The 21,450-nt window shown below is 42.3% G+C and overlaps 2 protein-coding genes across 2 annotated transcripts in view; one reads left to right on the forward strand and one right to left on the reverse strand.

The window, feature by feature from the left end:
* Nucleotides 1-5,679, forward strand: part of LOC140210892 (zinc transporter ZIP9-B-like) — a 147,792-nt gene extending 142,113 nt beyond the window's left edge. Inside the window, exon 10 of the mRNA XM_072280159.1 lies at nucleotides 1,859-5,679. Within this exon, the coding sequence (XP_072136260.1) occupies nucleotides 1,859-2,092 (234 nt within the window). The 3' untranslated portion in view covers nucleotides 2,093-5,679. The remainder of the gene's footprint in view (nucleotides 1-1,858) is intronic.
* Nucleotides 5,680-6,882: 1,203 nt separating this feature from the next.
* The window catches only part of LOC140191120 (coiled-coil domain-containing protein 185-like), a 64,269-nt gene continuing 49,701 nt past the window's right edge, over nucleotides 6,883-21,450 (reverse strand). The window contains exons 3-4 of the mRNA XM_072248229.1: nucleotides 15,171-16,135; nucleotides 6,883-8,020 (exon numbers count right to left, since the gene is read on the reverse strand). Coding sequence (XP_072104330.1) covers nucleotides 15,184-16,135 — 952 coding nt within the window. The 3' untranslated portion in view covers nucleotides 6,883-8,020; nucleotides 15,171-15,183. The remainder of the gene's footprint in view (nucleotides 8,021-15,170; nucleotides 16,136-21,450) is intronic.

Below are 21,450 nucleotides of genomic sequence, written 5' to 3' on the forward strand. Positions count from 1 at the left end.
CCCTTGCTATCCTTTTGCTCTTAATATATCTGTAGAAGCCCTTGGGATTCTCCTTCGCTTAGTCTGCTCATGCAACCTCATGCCTTCTTTTAGACCTCCTGCTTTCCCTCTTAAGTATTCTCTTGCATTTCTTTTAGTCCTCAAGTACCACATTTGTTCCTTGCTGCCTGTATTTGTTATGTACCTCCCCCTTCTTAACTGGGGCCTCAATATCTCTCAAAAACCCAAGTTCCCTAAACCTGTTACTTTTGCCCTTTATTCTAGTAGGAACATACAAACTCTGTACTCCCAAAAGTTTAACTTTTGATGGCCTCCCACATACCAAGCATGCCTTTGTCTGAAAACAACTTATCCCAATCTACAATTGCCAGATACTTTGAGACCATCAAAGTTGGCCTTTCTCCAGTTTAGAATCTCAACTCGGGGACCACTTCTATCCTTCTCCATAACTATCTTGAAACTAACAGAATTATGATCATTGGATCCAAAGTGTTCCCCTACACACACTTCTGTCACCTGCCACGTCCCTTTCCCTAGAAGGAGATCCAGTGTCACACTCTCTCTAGCTGTGACCTCTATATATTGAATAAGGAAACTTTCCTGAACACATTTGACAAACTCTATCCCATCCAGCCCTTTAACAGTATGGGAATCCCAGTCAATATGTGGAAAGTTGAAATTACCCATCACAACCTTGTTTTTTATATAACTCTGTGATCGCTCTACAAATTTGTTTCCCTAACCTAATGATCAAACATCATATCCTTTTCACTAAGCCATGCTGATTACTTTGTATTTTTCTAAGTGTCTTGCTACAACATCTTTAATAACCTTTTCCTTGTGATACATGCTAACCTTTATAGAACATAGAACAGTACAGTACAGGAACAGACCCTTTGGCCCACAATGTTTTGCTCAACTAATAAAATTTGTAATCAAATGCCCACCTAAACTAATCCACTCTGACCACACAATGTCCACATTTTTCTTTTATCATGTTCATGAGCATAGCTAAGATCCTACTAAACAACTCTACCACCACCCCTGGTAGCGCAACAAAAACTTGCCCTCTCAATTTCAATGCATGCTCTCTGGTATTAGACATTTCAATACAGTATGGATATAAAGATACTGTCTGTCTACTCTATCTATGCCTCCCATAGTCTTATAAACCTCTATCAGATCTCTCCTCAGCCTCTGCCACTCCAGATAAAACAATCTAAGTTTGTCCAATCTCTCCTTATGCCTCACACTCTACAATCCAGGCAGCATCCTGGTAAACCTCTTTTACACCGTCTCCAAAGCCTCAACATTCTTTTTATAATAGGACAACCAGACCTGAATGCAATCCTCCAAATGCAACCTAATTCAAGTTTTATAAAGCTGCAACATAACTTCCCAACCCTTGAACTCAATTCCTTGAGTAATAAAGGCAAGCATGCCATATGATTTCTTTATCACCCTATCAACCTGTGTAGCTACTGGACCCCAAGATCCTTCTGCACATCAGCACTGTTAGGGTCTTATTGTAGTGCCGAATAAACATGCTGTTGGAGGGATAAGTTTATCAGTGACGTTGCAGCCGATACTTACCTGGTGATTATCAGTTTTTTGTTCACTGATTCAGTGCTAATCTCTAGGGCTAATTAACCTATCAACTTGCATATCTTTGAGATGTGGGAGGAAACGGAAGAACCTAAGAGAAACACACGTGGTCATAGGAAGAATGTGCAAACTCCACATAGATGACACTAGAGGTCAGGATTGAACCTGGGTCTCTTACACTGTCAGGCAGTGGGACTACCAGCTTACCTCTACGCTGCTGACTTTGAATGTGTGTTTCTTCTCCCCTCAACAGAGCAGTCTGGAATCTGTGCAACAGACCAAGGCCACCGGCATTGGGCTGCTCTTCTCCGCTGGAACCTTCCTCTACGTTGCATCTGTGCATGTTCTTCCTGAGGTCAGTGGCCAACATTCCCACCAGGTCACCAATGGACATGGCAAGAAAGGACTGGGCTTCCTGGAGAGCCTGACGCTGATTGTGGGCTGTACCATTCCTGTTTTCCTCTCGCTGGGACTCCATGATGGCTAGTTGTGATTTGGACCACTGCTCTCACCTTCGGTCCTGCCCTACCCCTGCTTGAACTGCAAGGGCAGGGCAGCTCTGAGACAGCCCCCATTCAAATTCTGGAGGTGGATGCTGCAGAAAAACTAACATCTCCAAAACCTAATGGCCCATGATCATCCATGTTAAGGTGATGTGGAGCACTTGGGAGAGCCAATGTATCATGTTGGAGTGTAGAAGAAGGGGTCTTTGCTCCCTTGTACCAGTTAATAATCTGGAGTCATCACCACCAGTGCAGGAGAGTTTGCACTTTTTCTTTAACACAAACTCTACTCCCTCTCTCTCACTCACCATCATGCACATTCTCTCTATCACTCTGTATGTGTTACATTATTTCTCACTATCACACACACACTCACTCCTTCTGATATCTGTGAAATTCTTAACAGGTACACAGAGAATGCTCAGGAGAGCAAAGCAGGTAAATGAGAGCCTGATTACTCCCTTGGTACATTTGCAACAAAGTCATATAGTTATTACAAGTGACTTTTCCAAGCAATCTTTTCTTCCTTTCAAATAATTTTTAATCAGGTGTACATTAGTGAGTGATGGCGAGACATATTTAGTTGATGTCATTGGGGCAATGCACAAGATCATTCATCGTCTATTTAGACATTGAATGTAAAAACACATCCTTGCCCTGGCTTGAACGCTAGGATGGCCAGTGTGATGAACTATCAACTAGGTAAAAGAATCTTGTAACATAAACTTTCAGATGAATTTTTGTTGATGACCCATTTGTTAGGGTAGAGCAGAAGGGAATGAACTATCATTGTAAACTCCACCAGGGTGGAGATGAATTATTGGTGGAGAAGTGCAGAGTAGGAATTGTAGATTACTACGGCAAATAGTACACAGAAAGGGTGAATTACTGAGATAATGGCTGGGAGAGGTGAAATATTGTGGCTTTAGAAAGAGGAGAATTTCTAGGGTGACAACAGGGAGAGGATGAGTTAGTGGGGTGAGAGGTGAATTGTTTACAACAGGTAGCCAAGTCAAGCTAGGGCCTACATGTCAGTCAGCCTGACAATCAGTAGTAGGGAAGTTACTGAAGATAATTCTGTGGAACACTACCTCCCAACATTTGGATAGATAGACTCTGATTAGGAGTCAACATGGCTTTGTGTGTGGTAAGTCTTGCTTGATGAACCTTTTAAGAGGTAACCTAAGTTAGATGAGGGTTGTCCATTTCAATTTGAGCAAGGCCTATGACAAGGATCCACATGGTAGGCTGGTCTGGAAGGTGAGGTCCTATGATATACAGCGAGAGCTAGTTTGGTGAATCAAAATTGGTTCAAAGGTAGGAAGCAGAGGATAGTGGTTAAAGATTATTTCTTGGAATGGAGGCCAATGACTAGTGGTGTGCCACAGTGGTTGGTGTTGGTACCCTTGTAACTCATTATTTACATAAATGATTTGGATGTGAATGCTTAAGGCTTGATCATTAAGTTGTGGATGACACAAAATCAGGAGGTGCTGTTGATAGCTAAGTCGTTTATTACACATTACAGGAAGATCATGATCAGTTAGTGAAGTGGACTGAGGAGTAGCAAATGAATTTCAGTAAGTCTGGGGTGATACAATTTGGAAAGTCAAACCAACATAGGACTTGTATGAATGGTAGGGCACTAGGGAATGGAACAGAGGGACTTGGGAATACAATTGCATACAAGTGTTTTTCTGTAAGTGGCATCAGAAGTAGATGGGCTAGCCTTCATCAGTCAAGGTACTGAGTGTAGGAATTTGGACATTATGTTGGCATTTGTGCAAGTCATTGGAGTATTGTGTTCAATTTTGGTCACCTTGTTATAGAAAATTAAATTGGAAAAATTTACAAGGATGTTGCCAGGATTAGAGGGCCTGAGTTAGAGGAAGAGGTTGGCCGGAGTACATTTTTATTCCTTGGAACATAGGAGAATGAGAGGTGACCCTATAGGGTGTTTAAAGTTATGAGAGGCATGGATAAGGAGGATGGTAACTGTCTTTTCCGCAGGGTTGACAGGTCTAAAACTGGGTGGTTTAAATTTAGGGTGAGAGGTGAACTGGAGGAGAAATATTTTCACAGAGAGGGTGGTGAGTAAATGAATGAGCTGCTAGAGGAAGTGGTTGATGCAGGTACAATGGTATCATTAAAGAAGCACTTGGATAGGTAAATGGAGGGTTGCAGCAGGAGGGGTTATGGGCCAAATGCAGGAAAGTGAAACTAGCAAGGCGGACATTGTGGTTGGCATGGATTGGTTGGGCCGATGGCCAATATCCATGCTGTATTACACTCTACCAATAATGCTCCGAAGATGTTCAGTCTCCTGAATGTGCAGATAATATCTGAGGCTTAACCTGCTAAATATTTATTGAACTATCTAAATTCTTAGATTGTCACTAAGAGGCAAAGAAAAATCCTTTTGGGGAACCAGAAAAATGTCAAAAGATAAATTTGAAACAGAAGAACAGCACGCCTTATACCCTAATGTCCTGGCATAATGTTTGGAAAAGACTCTAAAGGACAACACATCGCCATTATCTCTGTCCCATCTGTTTACCCCCATCTGGAAGATTATCCGCCCATTGTGTGACCATTCTTAAGATTACTGTTTAGCAGTATCAAATGCCCCCCTACTGGTATTCGGACCTGAAATCCTGGGCCTTTTTAGTCTTTCTGCTGCCTGTGATTGAAATTGCACAATATCCAAGCTGCAAGCTGATTGTTTTTCCTTCCTGTATACTTGAACCTCTCTCCTTTGACTGTTGCTCCACTTAGTAATTGGAGAGTTGTGAACTGGGGAAAGTGAGGGAAAAGCGGTATGTGAAGTAGTACAGAGCTGGGGTAGAACTGGGTGGTTGGAGTAGAGACCAGTGAGAGAGTTAAAAGGTACTGATAATCAACAGGCAGGAGATCAGCAGGCTGAGGAAAAGGAGTAGACAAGATTGTGTGTAACACACACAAAATGCTGGAGGAACTCAGCGGGCCATGCAGCATCTATGGAAGAGAGTACAGTTGACGTTTCAGGCCTAGACCCTTCATCACCTGTACTCTTTTTCCATAGATGCTGCCTAGTCTGCTGAGTTCCTCCAGCATTTTGTGTGTGTTGCTTGGATTTCCAGCATCTACAGATCTTCTCTTGGTTAAGATTGTGTGCGTATCAAGTTTGTGTAGCAGCACTGGGTGTCCATTTGTCTTCATGATCTATCAAGACTCTCCTGAGAAGTTATCTGCAGTACAGAGGACTGCCGAAAGTAATGATTTAATCACACATACTGTCAGATGCTTGATAGAATCAGTGTAAATGAGAGTTGGTCATCTACCATTGTTCCTGTTGCCCTTTAAGATGTGACTATTTCTGCAGGGTACTGTTTTATCCAAAAGGTGTCTATATTAATATCGTAATCTCATCAACAGTTGGTATTAGTCTCAATACAATTTTTATGTTCAGCTCTCAAGACCTAATGAAGATAGAAGCTGTAATATATTAATTTCAATTTAAAACCTATGGTTAGAAAGCATAATGTATTATTTTAATATAGAAAGGATAAATGTGTTGAGCTGTTTAGTCATCTGTCCTATGTAAATAAAATTATTTGATTCAAATTATTTGTACACAGTTTTCTTTTGGACAGCAGGTTGTGGTCCAGTACCACTGTACCAAGTATAGGTTCAATGTTTCAGTCTGTGCTTCAATAGTCAGGGATCAGGCTAAAATGTTGTCTTCTGATTTGTGCAGCAAAGAAAATAGAACAATACTGCAACTTCCTCAGCTGGTCAGAGGGGGTAACATTAATGGTACAGGATGCTGGCTTGTTTTTGGACCAATTAATGCAAGATGAGCAATTAATCCTGACAATTGTCAAAGCTGAGTTTGTCAGATGCACAAGCACATGGCTGCACAGGTGCAATGAAAAACTTACTTGCAATAGCATCATGGTCAATGGCATCATTTAAGCAGCATTTACAATAAAGAATACATTTAGAACCACAGAGGTCACGGTGTACTAAACTGTAGCGGCAACTCAACATTGCTGTGAAAGCTTAGTAAAGGAAGCCATTGAAATAAACAAGAGTAAAACAATTTTAACATAGATGAAAGTCTCACTCTAAGAAAGAACTGGAATTTGATTGTAAACAAGGTGGGACAGCAGAAACCTGATTGGGTGAGGACTAACCTATCAGGAAGGATAGACAATGGGAGAATATATAACCACCAGACTAGATGTGCCTAGGCATCATCCCTGATGAAGCTGGCGGAGTTTGTCATTGAAACATCAGTTAAAATCTATACTGGTACCTGGCTGGTATTTGCTCAAAGCTTTGTGTGAAGAAATATGATACTGTATCTCCATTGACACCTGTGAACCTTGGAACCACAAATACGTGAAGTGGAGAAAATGCATTTGGGATAGTATTGAGAACCATGACTCTGAACTGGGAGCCAGAGAAGGCATACACCACTTTACACTTCAGCTCTCCCTCATCAGCCAACTCAGACCCACAGAACCAGTGGAACAAGTTGCCCCCTGAACCTAGGCAGGTCACCAAAGAAATGCATCCCATTCCTTGCCAAAAAAAGGACACCGAGACCTCCATAATAATTTCAAACATCTAACAACAGGTAAAACCAAGCAAACCTGCTCAACCAGGTTTACAAACAAGCAGAGTTTTGATTAAGAATATTTTATTGAAAGTATTTTGTCAAACAATAATAAACGAAACAAAAGACAAAGTCAAACAATATTACAAGATATACAGAGGCACCAGTCCTTGATAAAAATAAAATTGCTTTCAGGAAAGCCTCTGTGTATAAAAATACCACATGACTTATTTAAATATAACTATATACATTAACATGGGAAATAAAAGTCTCCATATTAGGAACAGTGTACTACCCTACCAAGGGGGGAGAGAGGGGCTATGGTTCTATGCACCTGATAAATCACCAAAAAAGGCCACCAGTTTAGTCTAGGTGGGATTCCACACAGTGTTTCACAAGACACACCTAATAAAACAAACATTTGATTTATTGTCACCATAAACCAATGACTCCAATTGCACATTTTGACCCCACCAGAACATGACAAAATTGTACTACATAAACAAGAAATCCCTGTGGCCTTCAAATGGCAAAGTTACTAGTCGGTTCTACAACTTCTCTGTAGCACCCAATATATAAAACAGTCATGATCTTAAATTCAGACTAAAGTTAGGTGAAAATTCTAATGTTTTAATAAAATGCATCTGACTAAATGTGCAAAGTGCGACTTCTGAAAATCTAAAAAAGTCATTATTAAATTAGCCATCTGCTTAACTAAACATTCCAATATTGTCACTTACTCCCTCATTAAAAGCACCAACACCTTTGAAAGTGTTTGACAAAAATATGTATATTGAAGTGCAATATTATAGAGGCAAATGCAGCAGCTATTTGCATGCTACAAGGACTCACAAATACGTTAACATTAGATAGTTCTTAAGTTTCCAACTGTATTATTTGGGAGAATAATATCCAGGTCAGCTTCAAGAATTTAATACCCAGACAACGGAAGATACAGATATTCTATGCATTTCTCCAATAAGATTTGTAGAACATGGGCTCAAATGGCTGGAGGAGTCAAATGCACAACCATTTGAGCCAGAGATATCATAAGCTGATGTTATAATTATTCTCCATCTTAAATTCTACTGAAAATCCCAGGAATTGTGCTGATAGCTTTGCAAAAAGATTACCAATGCCACATAACATACAGAGCAAAAACATGCAACATGGGAAGTTTTTAAGATCAAATTCTTTCCCTAACAACATCACATGCAAATTTACTGAGACAAAATAAAGCCACAGGAGAACTTCAGGTACCTAGCCACCTCCTAGTCCCTGGCAGCAGAATGGTTCATGGCACAAAGAAGTCCTGATGAAAAGGAGGAAGTCAGTAAATGGGGAAAACAAGATAGTTTGCAGTTGTTTAATGGAACAGTTTTGATTTCACGGCTTCATAGATTGGACGTATATCATTGTACTACACAAACTAGGTAAATGCCTGCAGGAGACAGGTGTAGACCATTTAATACTTGTGCAAAATCACTATCACATATTCATCAGTGATTTGGTTGATCTTACTGTATCAGATTCTGTTGGTAATTAATTCATATGTTACAGTTGGAGTTCCTGCCCTCATAGTGGAGAGTCATCACCAATGCTACAATATCCTACAAAGTCGCAGCAAAACAAAAAAAAACAAATATGATTTTAAAGGATAAGAGCTTAAATGAAGGTCAGATGGAAATTAATTGCATTAGTGGGTAAAATATTTGTTTTTCTTAATGGAAATAACTTTGTTCTCAACTTTATTATCATTCCACTGCGTGCATGCTTCAGTTCCATTACATCCCACACATAGACTACATTTAAGAATCTAAAAGCATTTTGTGCATCAGGTTCACTATGCTGATTCTTAGAGCTCCTGTCTTCTACTAAAAACAAATGGACATACAGTATTACATCACAAATGTTAGGAATACAAAGAATTTTTAAAGAAGCCAGAAACTACAGTAACCTCATGCAAAGTAGACATAAAGGCTGACTCATCAAAATATCTCTCAATATTGGCCACTATCAGTGCAAACGTTAACAAGCTACGATCGTTATGTTGAAGACTTGCGCAATCTACAGTTGAACAACAAGGGTCCAACACAGTTGCTTAAGTGACAGCCACCAACCATTTAAGAAATTATAAAAATATAGTACATGACAGGAGATGAACATCGGAATGTACTGACTGACATCTGATAAAAACAGTAATTACTGGAAACAGACTTCTGTTTCTCCAACTTTTAAACAAAGTCAAGTTAATGAAACTTCCATCAAGGTTCTACATAACAAAATAGTAATCTGTCTCTTCATAGCAAATTTACAGCACAGGAGGTGGCCATTCATCCATCATTTCAATTCTTGTCAAAGAAGCAATTCAGGCCAAATCCACCTTACAGCATTAGGACTGCAGCTCTGGTGGCATTATTCAAGTATTATTTAAACGTGATGAGGACTCCTGGCTCTACTTTCCGGCAATAAGTTCCAATTCCACAACCCTTGCATGCAGAATTTGCACTTCCACGCCACTAGAGAAAAGATTTTCTACAATTTTTCACCCAATTATTTTAAAAAGAATGCCCCTGTTTTTTAACCTCCTTCCCCTCCACAGATGCCGCTCAGCCTGCTGAGTTCCTCCAGCAGGTTGCTTACTGCTCTTTATCTACAGACGCTGACAAGTTTGCCAATGACATAAACCTTGCTGTTGGGGACAGGGCTGTGAATTGTGCTTTTATAGATATGTAAAAAGGAAAAGACTGGTAAAGACAAATGTAGGTCCCCTACAGACAGAAACAGGTGAATTGATTATGGGGAGCAAGGACATGGCAGACCAATTGAATAATTACTTTGGTTCTGTCTTCACTAAGGAGGACATAAATAATCTTCCAGAAATAGTAGGGGACAGACGGTCCAGTGAGATGGAGGAACTGAGCGAAATACATGTTAGTAGGGAAGTAGTGTTAGGTAAATTGAAGGGATTAAAGGCAGATAAATCCCCAGGGCCAGATGGTCTGCATCCCAGAGTGCTTAAGGAAGTAACCCAAGAAATAGTGGATGCATTAGTGATAATTTTTCAAAACTCGTTAGATTCTGGACTAGTTCCTGAGGATTGGAGGGTGGCTAATGTAACCCCACTTTTTAAAAAAGGAGGGAGAGAGAAACCGGGGAATTATAGACTGGTTAGCCTAACGTCGGTGGTGGGGAAACTGCTGGAGTCAGTTATCAAAGATGTGATAACAGCACATTTGGAAAGCGGTGAAATCATCGGACAAAGTCAGCATGGATTTGTGAAAGGAAAATCATGTCTGACGAATCTCATAGAATTTTTTGAGGATGTAACTAGTAGAGTGGATAGGGGAGAACCAGTGGATGTGGTATATTTGGATTTTCAAAAGGCTTTTGACAAGGTCCCACACAGGAGATTAGTGTGCAAACTTAAAGCACACGGTATTGGGGGTAAGGTATTGATGTGGATAGAGAATTGGTTAGCAGACAGGAAGCAAAGAGTGGGAATAAACGGGACCTTTTCAGAATGGCAGGCAGTGACTAGTGGGGTACCGCAAGGCTCAGTGCTGGGACCCCAGTTGTTTACAATATATATTAATGACTTGGATGAGGGAATTAAATGCAGCATCTCCAAGTTTGCGGATGACACGAAGCTGGGCGGCAGTGTTAGCTGTGAGGAGGATGCTAAGAGGATGCAGGGTGACTTTGATAGGTTGGGTGAGTGGGCAAATTCATGGCAGATACAATTTAATGTGGATAAATGTGAAGTTATCCACTTTGGTGGCAAAAATAGGAAAACAGATTATTATCTGAATGGTGGCCGATTAGGAAAAGGGGAGGTGCCTCGAGACCTGGGTGTCATTATACACCAGTCATTGAAAGTGGGCATGCAGATACAGCAGGCGGTGAAAAAGGCGAATGGTATGCTGGCATTTATAGCGAGAGGATTCGAGTACAGGAGCAGGGAGGTACTACTGCAGTTGTACAAGGCCTTGGTGAGACCACACCTGGAGTATTGTGTGCAGTTTTGGTCCCCTAATCTGAGGAAAGACATCCTTGCCATAGAGGGAGTACAAAGGAGCTTCACCAGATTGATTCCTGGGATGGCAGGACTTTCATATGAAGAAAGACTGGATGAACTAGGCTTGTACTCGTTGGAATTTAGAAGATTGAGGGGGGATCTGATTGAAACGTATAAAATCCTAAAGGGATTGGACAGGCTAGATGCAGGAAGATTGTTCCCGATGTTGGGGAAGTCCAGAACGAGGGGTCACAGTTTGAGGATAAGAGGGAAGCATTTTAGGACTGAGATTAGGTAAAACTTCTTCACACAGAGAGTGATGAATCTGTGGAATTCTCTGCCACAGGAAACAGTTGAGGCCAGTTCATTGGCTATATTTAAGAGGGAGTTAGATATGGCCCTTGTGGCTACGGGGATCAGGGGGTATGGAGGGAAGGCTGGTGCAGGGTTCTGAGTTGGATGATCAGCCATGATCATAATAAATGGCGGTGCAGGCTCGAAGGGCCGAATGGCCTACTCCTGCACCTATTTTCCATGTTTCTATGTGTTGTGATGATATGAAAAAAATTTCACTGTCAGTTTAAGGCAGATACCGTATAATTTGCATAAACACAAAGGTACCATTTAAGCAAGAAACTGTAAAGATTGAGCATTATTTAAATAATAATAGAAGGGAAATATTGATGTACAAAGGGATGTGGATCTCACCACAATTATACAGAGCTTTGTTGTAACCAGTTTAGAGAGAGTGTAAAGATAGTCCTCTACACTTGATTCCTGGGGCAGTACGACCACTGTTTGAGGACAGGCTGGACTCAAGTTCAGAAGGAAATTGCACAGAAATATATATTTAAAAAACAGGTTAGATGCAGGGGGATGTTTCCTCTGATTGAGGAGATCAGGACAAGGAGCCACAGTCCCAGCACATGATACAAAACATTTTGGTCAGAGGGGAGAAATTTCTTCACCCAGTGTGGTAAACCTGTGGAATTGGAAGGTTGTAGAGGCCAAGTTATGAATATATTTAAGGAGAAGGTAGATATATTTCTAGGCACAAAGTCATCAGTGAACGTGGAGAAAGAAACAAGAATATAACATTGAGGTAGACAATCAGCCATGATCATACTGAACAGTGAAGCAAGCTTGAAGTGCCAAGTAACTGACTGTAATCCAACCTTTTCATATTTCTGTGGGCAACTTCTCAATGAAAGCAGATATCAAAGGAATTTAATCCTTTGTGTGCCACAGAAGCCTTTGGACAACTTGGGAACAGAATGAACGATAATCAAGATTTCAAATTCAGTACACAGTTCATCTTTCCTAGGCCGCAGTGATCCTGCCATACTATGCATTTCTGTGACATGGACTACTGCTAAAAGGCACTTGAAAGCAATGGAAAGATATCAGCACTACCTCAGTAAATTATAATTTCCTGGCAAGATAATCAAACTAATGCTAGCATCCTCTCCCAGCCCAACACCTTCAATGCTGATGTCCAATTACACTCAGATAATGGTTTTGAACAGAGCAGTAGGTGAGGGGGTAGGTATGGGGTAAAACACAAGACTAAAGGAGCAGCAGGTGAGGGGGTAGGTATGGGGTAAAACACAAGACTAAAGGAGCAGCAGGTGAGGGGGTAGGTATGGGGTAAAACACAAGACTAAAGGAGCAGCAGGTGAGGGGGTAGGTATGGGGTAAAACACAAGACTAAAGGAGCAGCAGGTGAGGGGGTAGGTATGGGGTAAAACACAAGACTAAAGGAGGGACTAGCAATCAGATGTACAGCAGTGTGGAAGCTTTCAGCTCTTGCATAGCTTGACCAAGATCAGGCTTCTGCAAAATTAAAAATATCTTTATATTCCCTTGTACACCGTCACAATAGCTAATGACCAGAGAGTTACAAGCGACCACAGATGCTAGAACTTAGAGCAACAAACAATTAGTTTGAGGAACTCACAGCATCTGTATAGGGTGAGGAGAAATTCTCAATGCTTTGAGTCAAAATCCTGCATCAGAATTATGGGTGGAGAGGGCAGATGACCTGCATAAAGTGGTAGGAGGAAGAAGTGGTCATTTATGTTGATGATACTTTGTCATAGTAAAATACAGCGAAACCGAAAGAACTTATAAATTAATCAATGATACGTTCGACAATATTAAGTTCGCAACGGAATCAGAAACTGAGAGGAAACAAGCATCCTTGGATGTGCTTGTCAGTAGAAACACAGATGGCACTTTGGACACTTCCATTTATTGTAAGGGAATGCATACAGATCAGATCCTAAATTATCAAAGCAACCACCATATGTACAGAAGAAGAGCTGTATCGAAACTTTGTTCCGAAGAGCAGAGACAAACTGCAGCACAGTGTAACTGAAGGACAAGGAGGAGAAACACCTCTTCAAATATTTGCATGAAACGATACCAGCAGAATTTCATACAAAGATGCCTATGAAGTTGACAGCGCACCAACCAAGAAGCGACCAAACGGGTTGTCCTTCCATACATTCCAAATATCTTGGAGATAATGGCCCGACTGCTCCAAGAACAGAGAATTTCAGTTGTGCACAAGCCAAGAACATCATTGAGGAGAGTACTTTGCAGATCAAAAGAATAAATCAAGCTATTAGACAGGACCAATTTGGTCTACGAGTTCTAATGCAGGGACTTCAGCAAACATTATGTCAGTCAAACGGGGAGAAAACAAGGGTCCATGAACATCAACTGGCTGTAAAGCAACACGACTAAATCTCCCTAATCTCTACTCACAAAGATTGAAAAGGGCACAAATCTGACTGGGCATCAGTGAAAGTCATGGTGCAAGCAAACACACAGCATACAAGAGAAGTGTGGTTTTCCACTAAAAATTCTGTAAACAAACATATAGACCTCGATCCTATTTACGTCAATGTGGGCAAAATTCCAGACCACAACGCACAAAGTTCACCACACAACCAATCAACAATAAGACCTCCTCCCCACATCACAAATGGGTTTCTGAAATCAGCTGATTGAGAAGTATATGCAGGCCAAGTACTCAAGAGGACATACCACAATCAGCAGGTCACTGACATTGTCTCCTTGCATGGGGACGAAACGTTTCCAAGTAAATTGCCTAGATCGGGGAACAACTCAACCCAACCGGGAAGAAGGAATGGTCAGACCAGGATAATGGCTAGACGAGGTGTGGTGGGTAGGGGAGACTATGCTGAATGAAGAGACTATGTTGGGGAGACTAATGTTGACTATGCAGACCAAGCCAAGAACAAGAGGGCAAGAGTGGAGTTGGGAGATATAATAGAAGCAGGCAAAGAAAGGAGGGTGGAGCCAAGTGGGTGGGGAGGGAAGGCTGAGAATGGAGGTAGAGACAGATGTTGGAGGGTGATAAGCAGGAACACAAAGGCTACTAGTGCTGGAATTTGACAAATAGGGTGATGATAGTGGAAATGATTAGGGGAGCGGTGAAGGGCAGGAAGATCCAGAACCATACGAGGAAAGGAAGAACTAGTGGTTGAAATGTGTTGGTAGTAGGTGGGTGTAATGGGCAGGGGGATGGAGATGGATGTTGGAGTTGGAGCATTGGGGAAAGGAACAGAGGAACACAAGGAGGATTGGAAGGAGATAGGAAGAAAGAACACATTCTCACTCTCTCTCCCTCCACTTCTTCTTCCAGTCCTTCTCAGGTCTCCCTGTTTGTATTTTCTCTCCTCTCCAAAACCCATCCCCTTCCCTATCTGGCTCAATCAGTTTGTCATCCTTTAAGTCCAGCACAGTCCACCGATCACCTCTGGCATCTGTCTTACCAGCTCCCCCTCCTCTTTATACCAGCCATTTTTACCTCTCCACCCTCAGTCCTGATGCAGGTACTCAAAACGAAACATTGATAATTCCTCCCTCGCATACACACCCAACAGATGCCTCTTAACCTACTGAATCCCTCCTGCAAATTGTTTGTTGTGCCAGTGACTAGAGCATTGCACAAGAAAAGAGTTTAAGTACAATGAAAATGACATCTCTTATGGATGGCCCTAAGTTCACAGATTTTCCTTCCTGAAAAGCAACACAGGGACTTGCTCTGTGGACATGGTATCAAATCATTCTCAAGTAAAGCACTGTCTAGTTGACAATAGGGCCAATATTTTCTACAACTTCAAAACACTCATTTATGAATGTGGTCATGAAAATGCCTCAGGAATTTTCACTTAACTGTAATCCTGCCACATATCAAAATTCACGGAACACTTCTTGGAATAGATCCCCAAAATATTTAACTTCCTTGAGAAAACTAATTATCCCATGGTCTACAATGAACCAATACACAAGTGTCCATGCTTATGCCTTGTCTAAAAGTACAAAGAAATTTTCTCTTAAATTCAAAGCCCAAAATCATTCCCTTTACACAGGAACATATCTACTAAGGAAAATTACCATTCTAGCTACTTACTTATTTTCAGATATTAATATGCTATCTTTTTCACCAAGCTGGCCCAAAGCTCAGCTTCCATAGCCATCTGATCAAAAGACCGGCTGTTGATATGCTCTCTCACTCGCTCCCTCATTTGGAAGGCTGCCCTGGCAGCTTGACGGGACTCCTCAATAGTTGCTTCCTTTACTTTCAAAATTTCTTCAGTTCTCTTGTCTTTCTTCTCAATAGTTGCTTTCATTGCTTGCCTGTATACTTCCTCCTGCTCCTCAACCCTTTTTTTGATCTGCTGGTGGATCTTCTCCTTTTCTGATCTGCTCTTTTGAGCCTGCAGGACTTTATTCTGGATGCTCTTCAACACAGTTTTCTGGGCTTGTTCAATTTTAAGTTCAGAGATTTCAGCCAACACTTCCTTGCGTTCTTTCTGCTCCTGTTCTAGTTTTTCGGCCTTTAGCTTGGCTTGCAGTATTTGGTGTTCTTCCTTAATTGCCTTTTCTTTCAGCATTCTTTTTCTTTCTTCCAGCAAATGTTTGTGGTTTTCCTTAAATTTTAAAAACTTTCTCTCTAGTGTCACCTTCACCATCAACTCCTCAGTTTTGGTCAGGTTGTCAATCTCATTTTTCAGCATCATGTGCTTCAGCTTCTCATGCTCATTCTCCATTTTAATTCTATTCTGATTGCTCATTTCTTTCAGAAGCCGTTTCTGGGCGGCTTTTGACAGCTTTGCCTGTAACACCTGTACTTCATGCTCCTTGCTATCTTGCTTGATGGCTTCTGTTTGCTTCCATAGTTGCTTCTGCTGAGATTTACGCATTTCAGCTTCATACTTAGCTTGATCTAGTTTTTCCCTTTTTTTAATGTTTTGTTTCTCAGCTAACATCTTCCACTTGCTTTCTTTCAAAATGGCATCCTTCTCTCGGAGCTCAGCCATCTGTGTTATTTCCTGCTGTATCTTGAACTGTCTCATTTCTTGCTCTTTTTTCCACCTGTGAATGCAAGTGCACCATTTTACTATAGGATCCGTATTAATATAGCATCTTTCATATTCCAAAGAATTTTTATTACAAAAAACAATTATAAAGTTCTTGTTATGCTCTGAATAATGCACAAGATCCTTACATCTTCAGATCTCTTTAGCAGACAAAACAATAGTCCAGTATCTCACCTAAAAGATATAGAGCAATGTAGCAGGGATAAAGACCCTTCAACCCAACCAATATATGCTGACCATCGTGCCCACTTTGCTAGTCCTAATCTCCAGCATTTGGCTCAGAACTTCTAAGTACCTATCCATGTGCTTCTTAAATGGTTCTATTGAACCTGCTTCAACCACTTTACCTAACAACTCATTCCATATCACAAATAAGAGAAAGTCTGCAGATGCCGGAAAGCTGAGCAACACACACAAAATGCTGGAGGAACTCCAGGCCAGGCAACATCTATGAAAAAAAAGGACAGTCGAGACTCTGGGCCAAAACCCTTGGGCAGGACTGGAGAAAAAAAGCTGAGGAGTAGATCTGGAGAGAGAGAAACACCAGGTGATAGGTGAAACCTGGAGAGGAAGGGATGAAGCAAAGAGCTGGGAAGTTGAATGGTGAAAGAGACAGAAGAAAAAAGAAAGCGGGGAGGAGCACCAGAGGGAGGCGATGGGTGGGCAAGGAGATAACATGAAAGAGGGACAAGGGGACGGGAAATGGTGATGGGAGGGGGTGGGTGGAGACATTACTGGAAGTTTGAGAAATCGATGTTCATGCCATCAGGTTGGAGGCTATCCAAACGGAATACAAGGTGTTGTTCCTCCGACCTAAGTGTGGCCTTATCCCGACAGTGGAGGAGGCCATGGATGGACATACCAGAATGGGAATGGGAAGTGGAATTAAAATTGGGAGATCCTGCTTGTTCTGGGAGACAGAGCACAGATGCTCAGGGAAGCAGTCTCCCAATCTATGTCGGGTTTCACCGATATACAAGAGGCCACACCAGGAGTACCAAACACAGTACGTGACCCCAACAGACTCACAGGTGAAGTGTTGCCTCACCTGGAAGGACTGTTTGAGGCCCTGAATGGTAGTGAGGGAGGAGGTGTAGGGGCAGGTGAAGCACTTGTTCTGCTTGTAAGGATAAGTGCCAGGAGGGAGATCAGTAAGGAGGGATGAATGGACAAGGGAGTCGCATAGGGAGCGATCCCTGTGGAAAGCAGAAAGTGAGGGGAGGGAAAGATGTGTTTGGTGGTGGGATCCAGTTGGAGGTGGCGGAAGTTTCAGAGAATTATGTGCTGGACATGGAGGCACCAAAGCAGTTGTCGATGCAGTGTAGGAAAAGTGTGGGTCAGTTACCAGTGTAGGCTTGCAACATGAACTATTCCACGTAGCCAACAAACAGGCAGGCTTAGCTGGAACTCATGCAAGTGCCCGTGGCTACGCCTTTAGTTTGAAGGAAGTGGGAGGACCCAAAGGAGAAATTATTTAGAGTAAGAACAAGTTCCCCTAGGTGGAGGAGAGTGGTGGTGGAGGGGAACTGGTTGGGTCTGGTGTCCAGAAAGAAACAAGAGGCTTTGAGGCCTTCCTGGTGGGGGATGGAGGTGTATAGGGACAGGACATCCATAGTGAAAATAAGATGATGGGGGCCGGGGAACCTGAAATCCTTGAAAAGATCAAGACCATGTGAGGTGTAATGGATGTAGGGGGGAGAGGACTGAACCAGGGGGATAAATCAGAGTCAAGGTATGCAGATATGAGTTCAGTGGGGCAGGAACAAACTGAAACCATGAGTCTACCTGGACAAGCAGGTTTGTGGATTTTGGGTAGGAGGTAGTAACGGGAGATGCGGGGTGTGGGAACTATGAAGTTGGTGGCAGTGGATGGGAGATCCCCAGAGTCGATAAGGTTGCTGATGGTGTAGGAGAGAATGGCCTGCTGTTTCTTAGTGGGGTCCTATTCAAGGGGTAAGTAAGAGGAGGTGTCTGAAAGTTGGCGCTGGGCCTCAGCAAGGTAGAGGTCAGTTCACCAGACTACGACAGCACCTCCCTTACCTGCAGGCTTGATGATGATTAATGCGGAGGGAGTGGAGATAGAACCTCTACTTCCGGGGTGCCTAGGGCCAACTTGTGTAGCAGAACTCTCAATGGATATGATTAAATATTCTCGTTTCAGCTTGATACAGCTAAAAAGCACAACTGCTTCCAAGGTCAGTACAGTCAATAAAGATGTCTTAATGCGCTTAAACAAACTATCGCTGCTTAAAACTGACGGAAACAATGCTGATTGTGGACAGACTCCTCACCGGATCCCATGTAGGAAACGTGGGTGCAGGTCAGGGATACAAGTACATTTATGGAAACGGGGTTTTAAACTCCCAATACTGACTATCTTGCTGGCAAACGTGCAGTCTCTTGTGAATAAAATTGATCTCAGAGCTAGGGTGCTGAATCAGAGGGACATTAGGACTATGTGTGTCCTATGTTTCACAGAATCCTGGTTAACCCCTTGCGTACAGGATGCAGCGATTCAGATCGATGGGTTTACTATACACTATCAGGATAGATCTGTAGAATCTCTCAAAAGCCGAGGTGGAGGAATGTGCCTCATGATCAACCTTTCTTGGTGCACAAATAATCAGTGCTGCCCCAATTCTGCTCACCAGACCTGGAATATCTAGCAGTCCTTTTTACCTACTGCGGGAGATTTCCAGAATCATTTTGGTAGCAGTATATATTACACCTCAGGCCAATGTCAGTCAGGCTTTGGATGATCTGAGCAATGGGATCAAAATGCACAAAACAGCACACCCCAATGCCTTCATCATCATTTTGGGGGATTTTAACCAGGCCAGTCTGAAAAAATCACTAAGCAATTACCATCTACAGATCACTTGAGGAAAAAACATACTGGACCACTGTTACTCCTGAGAGAGTGAAGACTACAGCACCAGTAGTGAGGAACAAGAAGGTATGGACAAGGGAAGTACAGGAGCGCTTACAGGACTGCTTTGAATCAGTGGACTGGACTGTATTCAGGGATTCATCTTCAAACCTGGATGAGTATGCTGCAGTTGTTGCCGACTTCATTAAAACCTATGTAGATGAGTGTGTGCCTACAAAGACTTTACTGTACATTCCCAAACCAAAAGCCGTGGATGAACCAGGAGGTATGTCGTCTGCTGAAGGCTAGATCTATGGCATTTAAGTCTGGTGACCCAGGTCTGTACCAGAAAACCAGGTATGATTTGTGGTAAGCTACTTCAAGGGCAAAGAGAAAATTTCAAACAAGGTTTGAAAGGAAGAATATAACCACAGCTGTGAAAATCCCTGCTGCACCCAGTGACTCTGTGATCTCTGTCTCAGACGCCCATGTTAGGCTTTCTTTAAAGAGGCTGAACCCTCACAAGGCAGAAGGTCATGATGGAGTACCTGGTAAGGCTCTGAAAACTTGTGCCAATCAACTGGCAGGAGTATTCAAGGACATTTTCAACTTCTCACTGCTATAGGCAGAAGTTCCCACTTGCTTAAAAAGGCAACAATTATATCAGTGCTTAAGAAGAATAATATAAGCTGTCTTAATGACTATCGCCTGGTAGCACTCACATCTACAGTGATGAAATGCTTTGAGAGGTTGGTCATGACTAGACTGAACTCCTGCCTCAGTAAGGACTTGGACCCACTGCAATTTGCCTATCACCACAATAGGTCAACGGCAGATGCAATCTCTATGGCTCTTCACCACCTGGACAACACAAACATCTATGTCAGGATGCTGTTCATTGACTATAGCCCAGCATTTAACACCATCATTCCCACAATCCTGATTGAGAAGTTACAGAACCTGGGCCTCTGTATTTCTCTCTCCAATTGGATCCCTGACTTCCTAACTGAAAGACCACAATCTGTGCAGGTTGGTGATACCATCTCCTCCTCACTGATGATCAACACTGGTGAACCTCAGGGGTGTGTGTTTAGTCCACTGCTCTACTCTCTCTATACCCATGTCTGTGTGGCTAAGCATAGCTCAAATAACATCTATAAATTTGCTGATGATACAACCATTGTTGGTAGAATCTCAGATGGTGACGAGAGGGCGTACAGGAACGAGATATGCCAACTAGTGGAGTGGTGTCGCAGCAACAACCCGGCACTCAACGTCAGTAAGACGAAAGAGCTGATTGTGGACTTCAGGAAAGGTAAGGTGAAGGAACACATACCAATCCTCATAGAGGGATCAGAAGTGGAGAAGGTGAGTAGCTTCAAGTTCTTGGGTGCCAAGATCTCTGAGGACCTAACCTAGTCCCAACATACTGATGCAGTTATAAAGAAGGCAAGACAATGACTATACTTCATTAGAAGTCTGAAGGGATTTGGTATGTCAACAAAAACACTCAAAAACTTCTATAGACTTACCTTCAAGAGCATTCTGACAGGCTGCATCACTGTCTGATATGGGGGGAGGGGAGCTACACAACAGGACCGAAAGAAGCTGCAGAGGGTTGTAATTTTAGTCAACTCCATTTTGGGTACTAATCTACAAAGTACCCAGGACATCTTCAAGGAGTGGTGTCTCAGAGAGGCAGCATCCATTATTAAGGACCTCCAGCACCAGGGCATGCCCTTTTCTCACTGTTACCGTCAAGTAGGAGGTTCAGAAGCCTGAAGGCACATACTCAGTGATTCAGGAACAGCTTCTTCCCACTGCCATCCAATTCCTAAATGGATATTGAACCTCTGAACACTACCTCACCTTTTTAATATATATTTCTGTTTTTTGCACAACTTTTAATCTATTCAATATATGTATACTGTTATTGATTTACTTATTTGTTTGTTTTCTTCTATATTACGTATTGCATTGAACTGTTGCTGCTAAGTTAACAAATTTCACAACACATGCCGGTGATAATAAACCTGATTCTGATTCTTCTTCTGAGAAGGAGTGAGGCTGGAATAGGACAGAGGAGTGTTAAAGTCTAGACAGTTAAATGTCCCATTAGCAGTTGGCACTGAAAAAGTCCAGAGCAGGAAGAAGACCAGGGCAGGGTGTCCAGGAAGAAGAGGAGAGTTGAAGACAGGAGAAGGGGTCATTGGTGTGGGGTGGAAAGTTTTTGCCAAAGAAATAGACTCGGAGACAGAGGCACCAGAAGAAGAGCTCAGTGTCGTGGTGGTACGGAACTCACTGAGGTATGGGTGCAGGGGAACAAAAGTGAGGCCCTTACTAAGGACAGAATGTTCTGACTCAGAGAAGGAAGGTCGGAGGGAATGGTAAAAACCCAGCATGGATGAGAGCTGACATTGGGGGGGGGGGAGGAAGAAGGG

The sequence above is a fragment of the Mobula birostris genome, chromosome 2 (assembly GCF_030028105.1).
Source record: "Mobula birostris isolate sMobBir1 chromosome 2, sMobBir1.hap1, whole genome shotgun sequence".
In the NCBI taxonomy this organism is placed as follows: Eukaryota; Metazoa; Chordata; class Chondrichthyes; order Myliobatiformes; family Myliobatidae; genus Mobula; species Mobula birostris.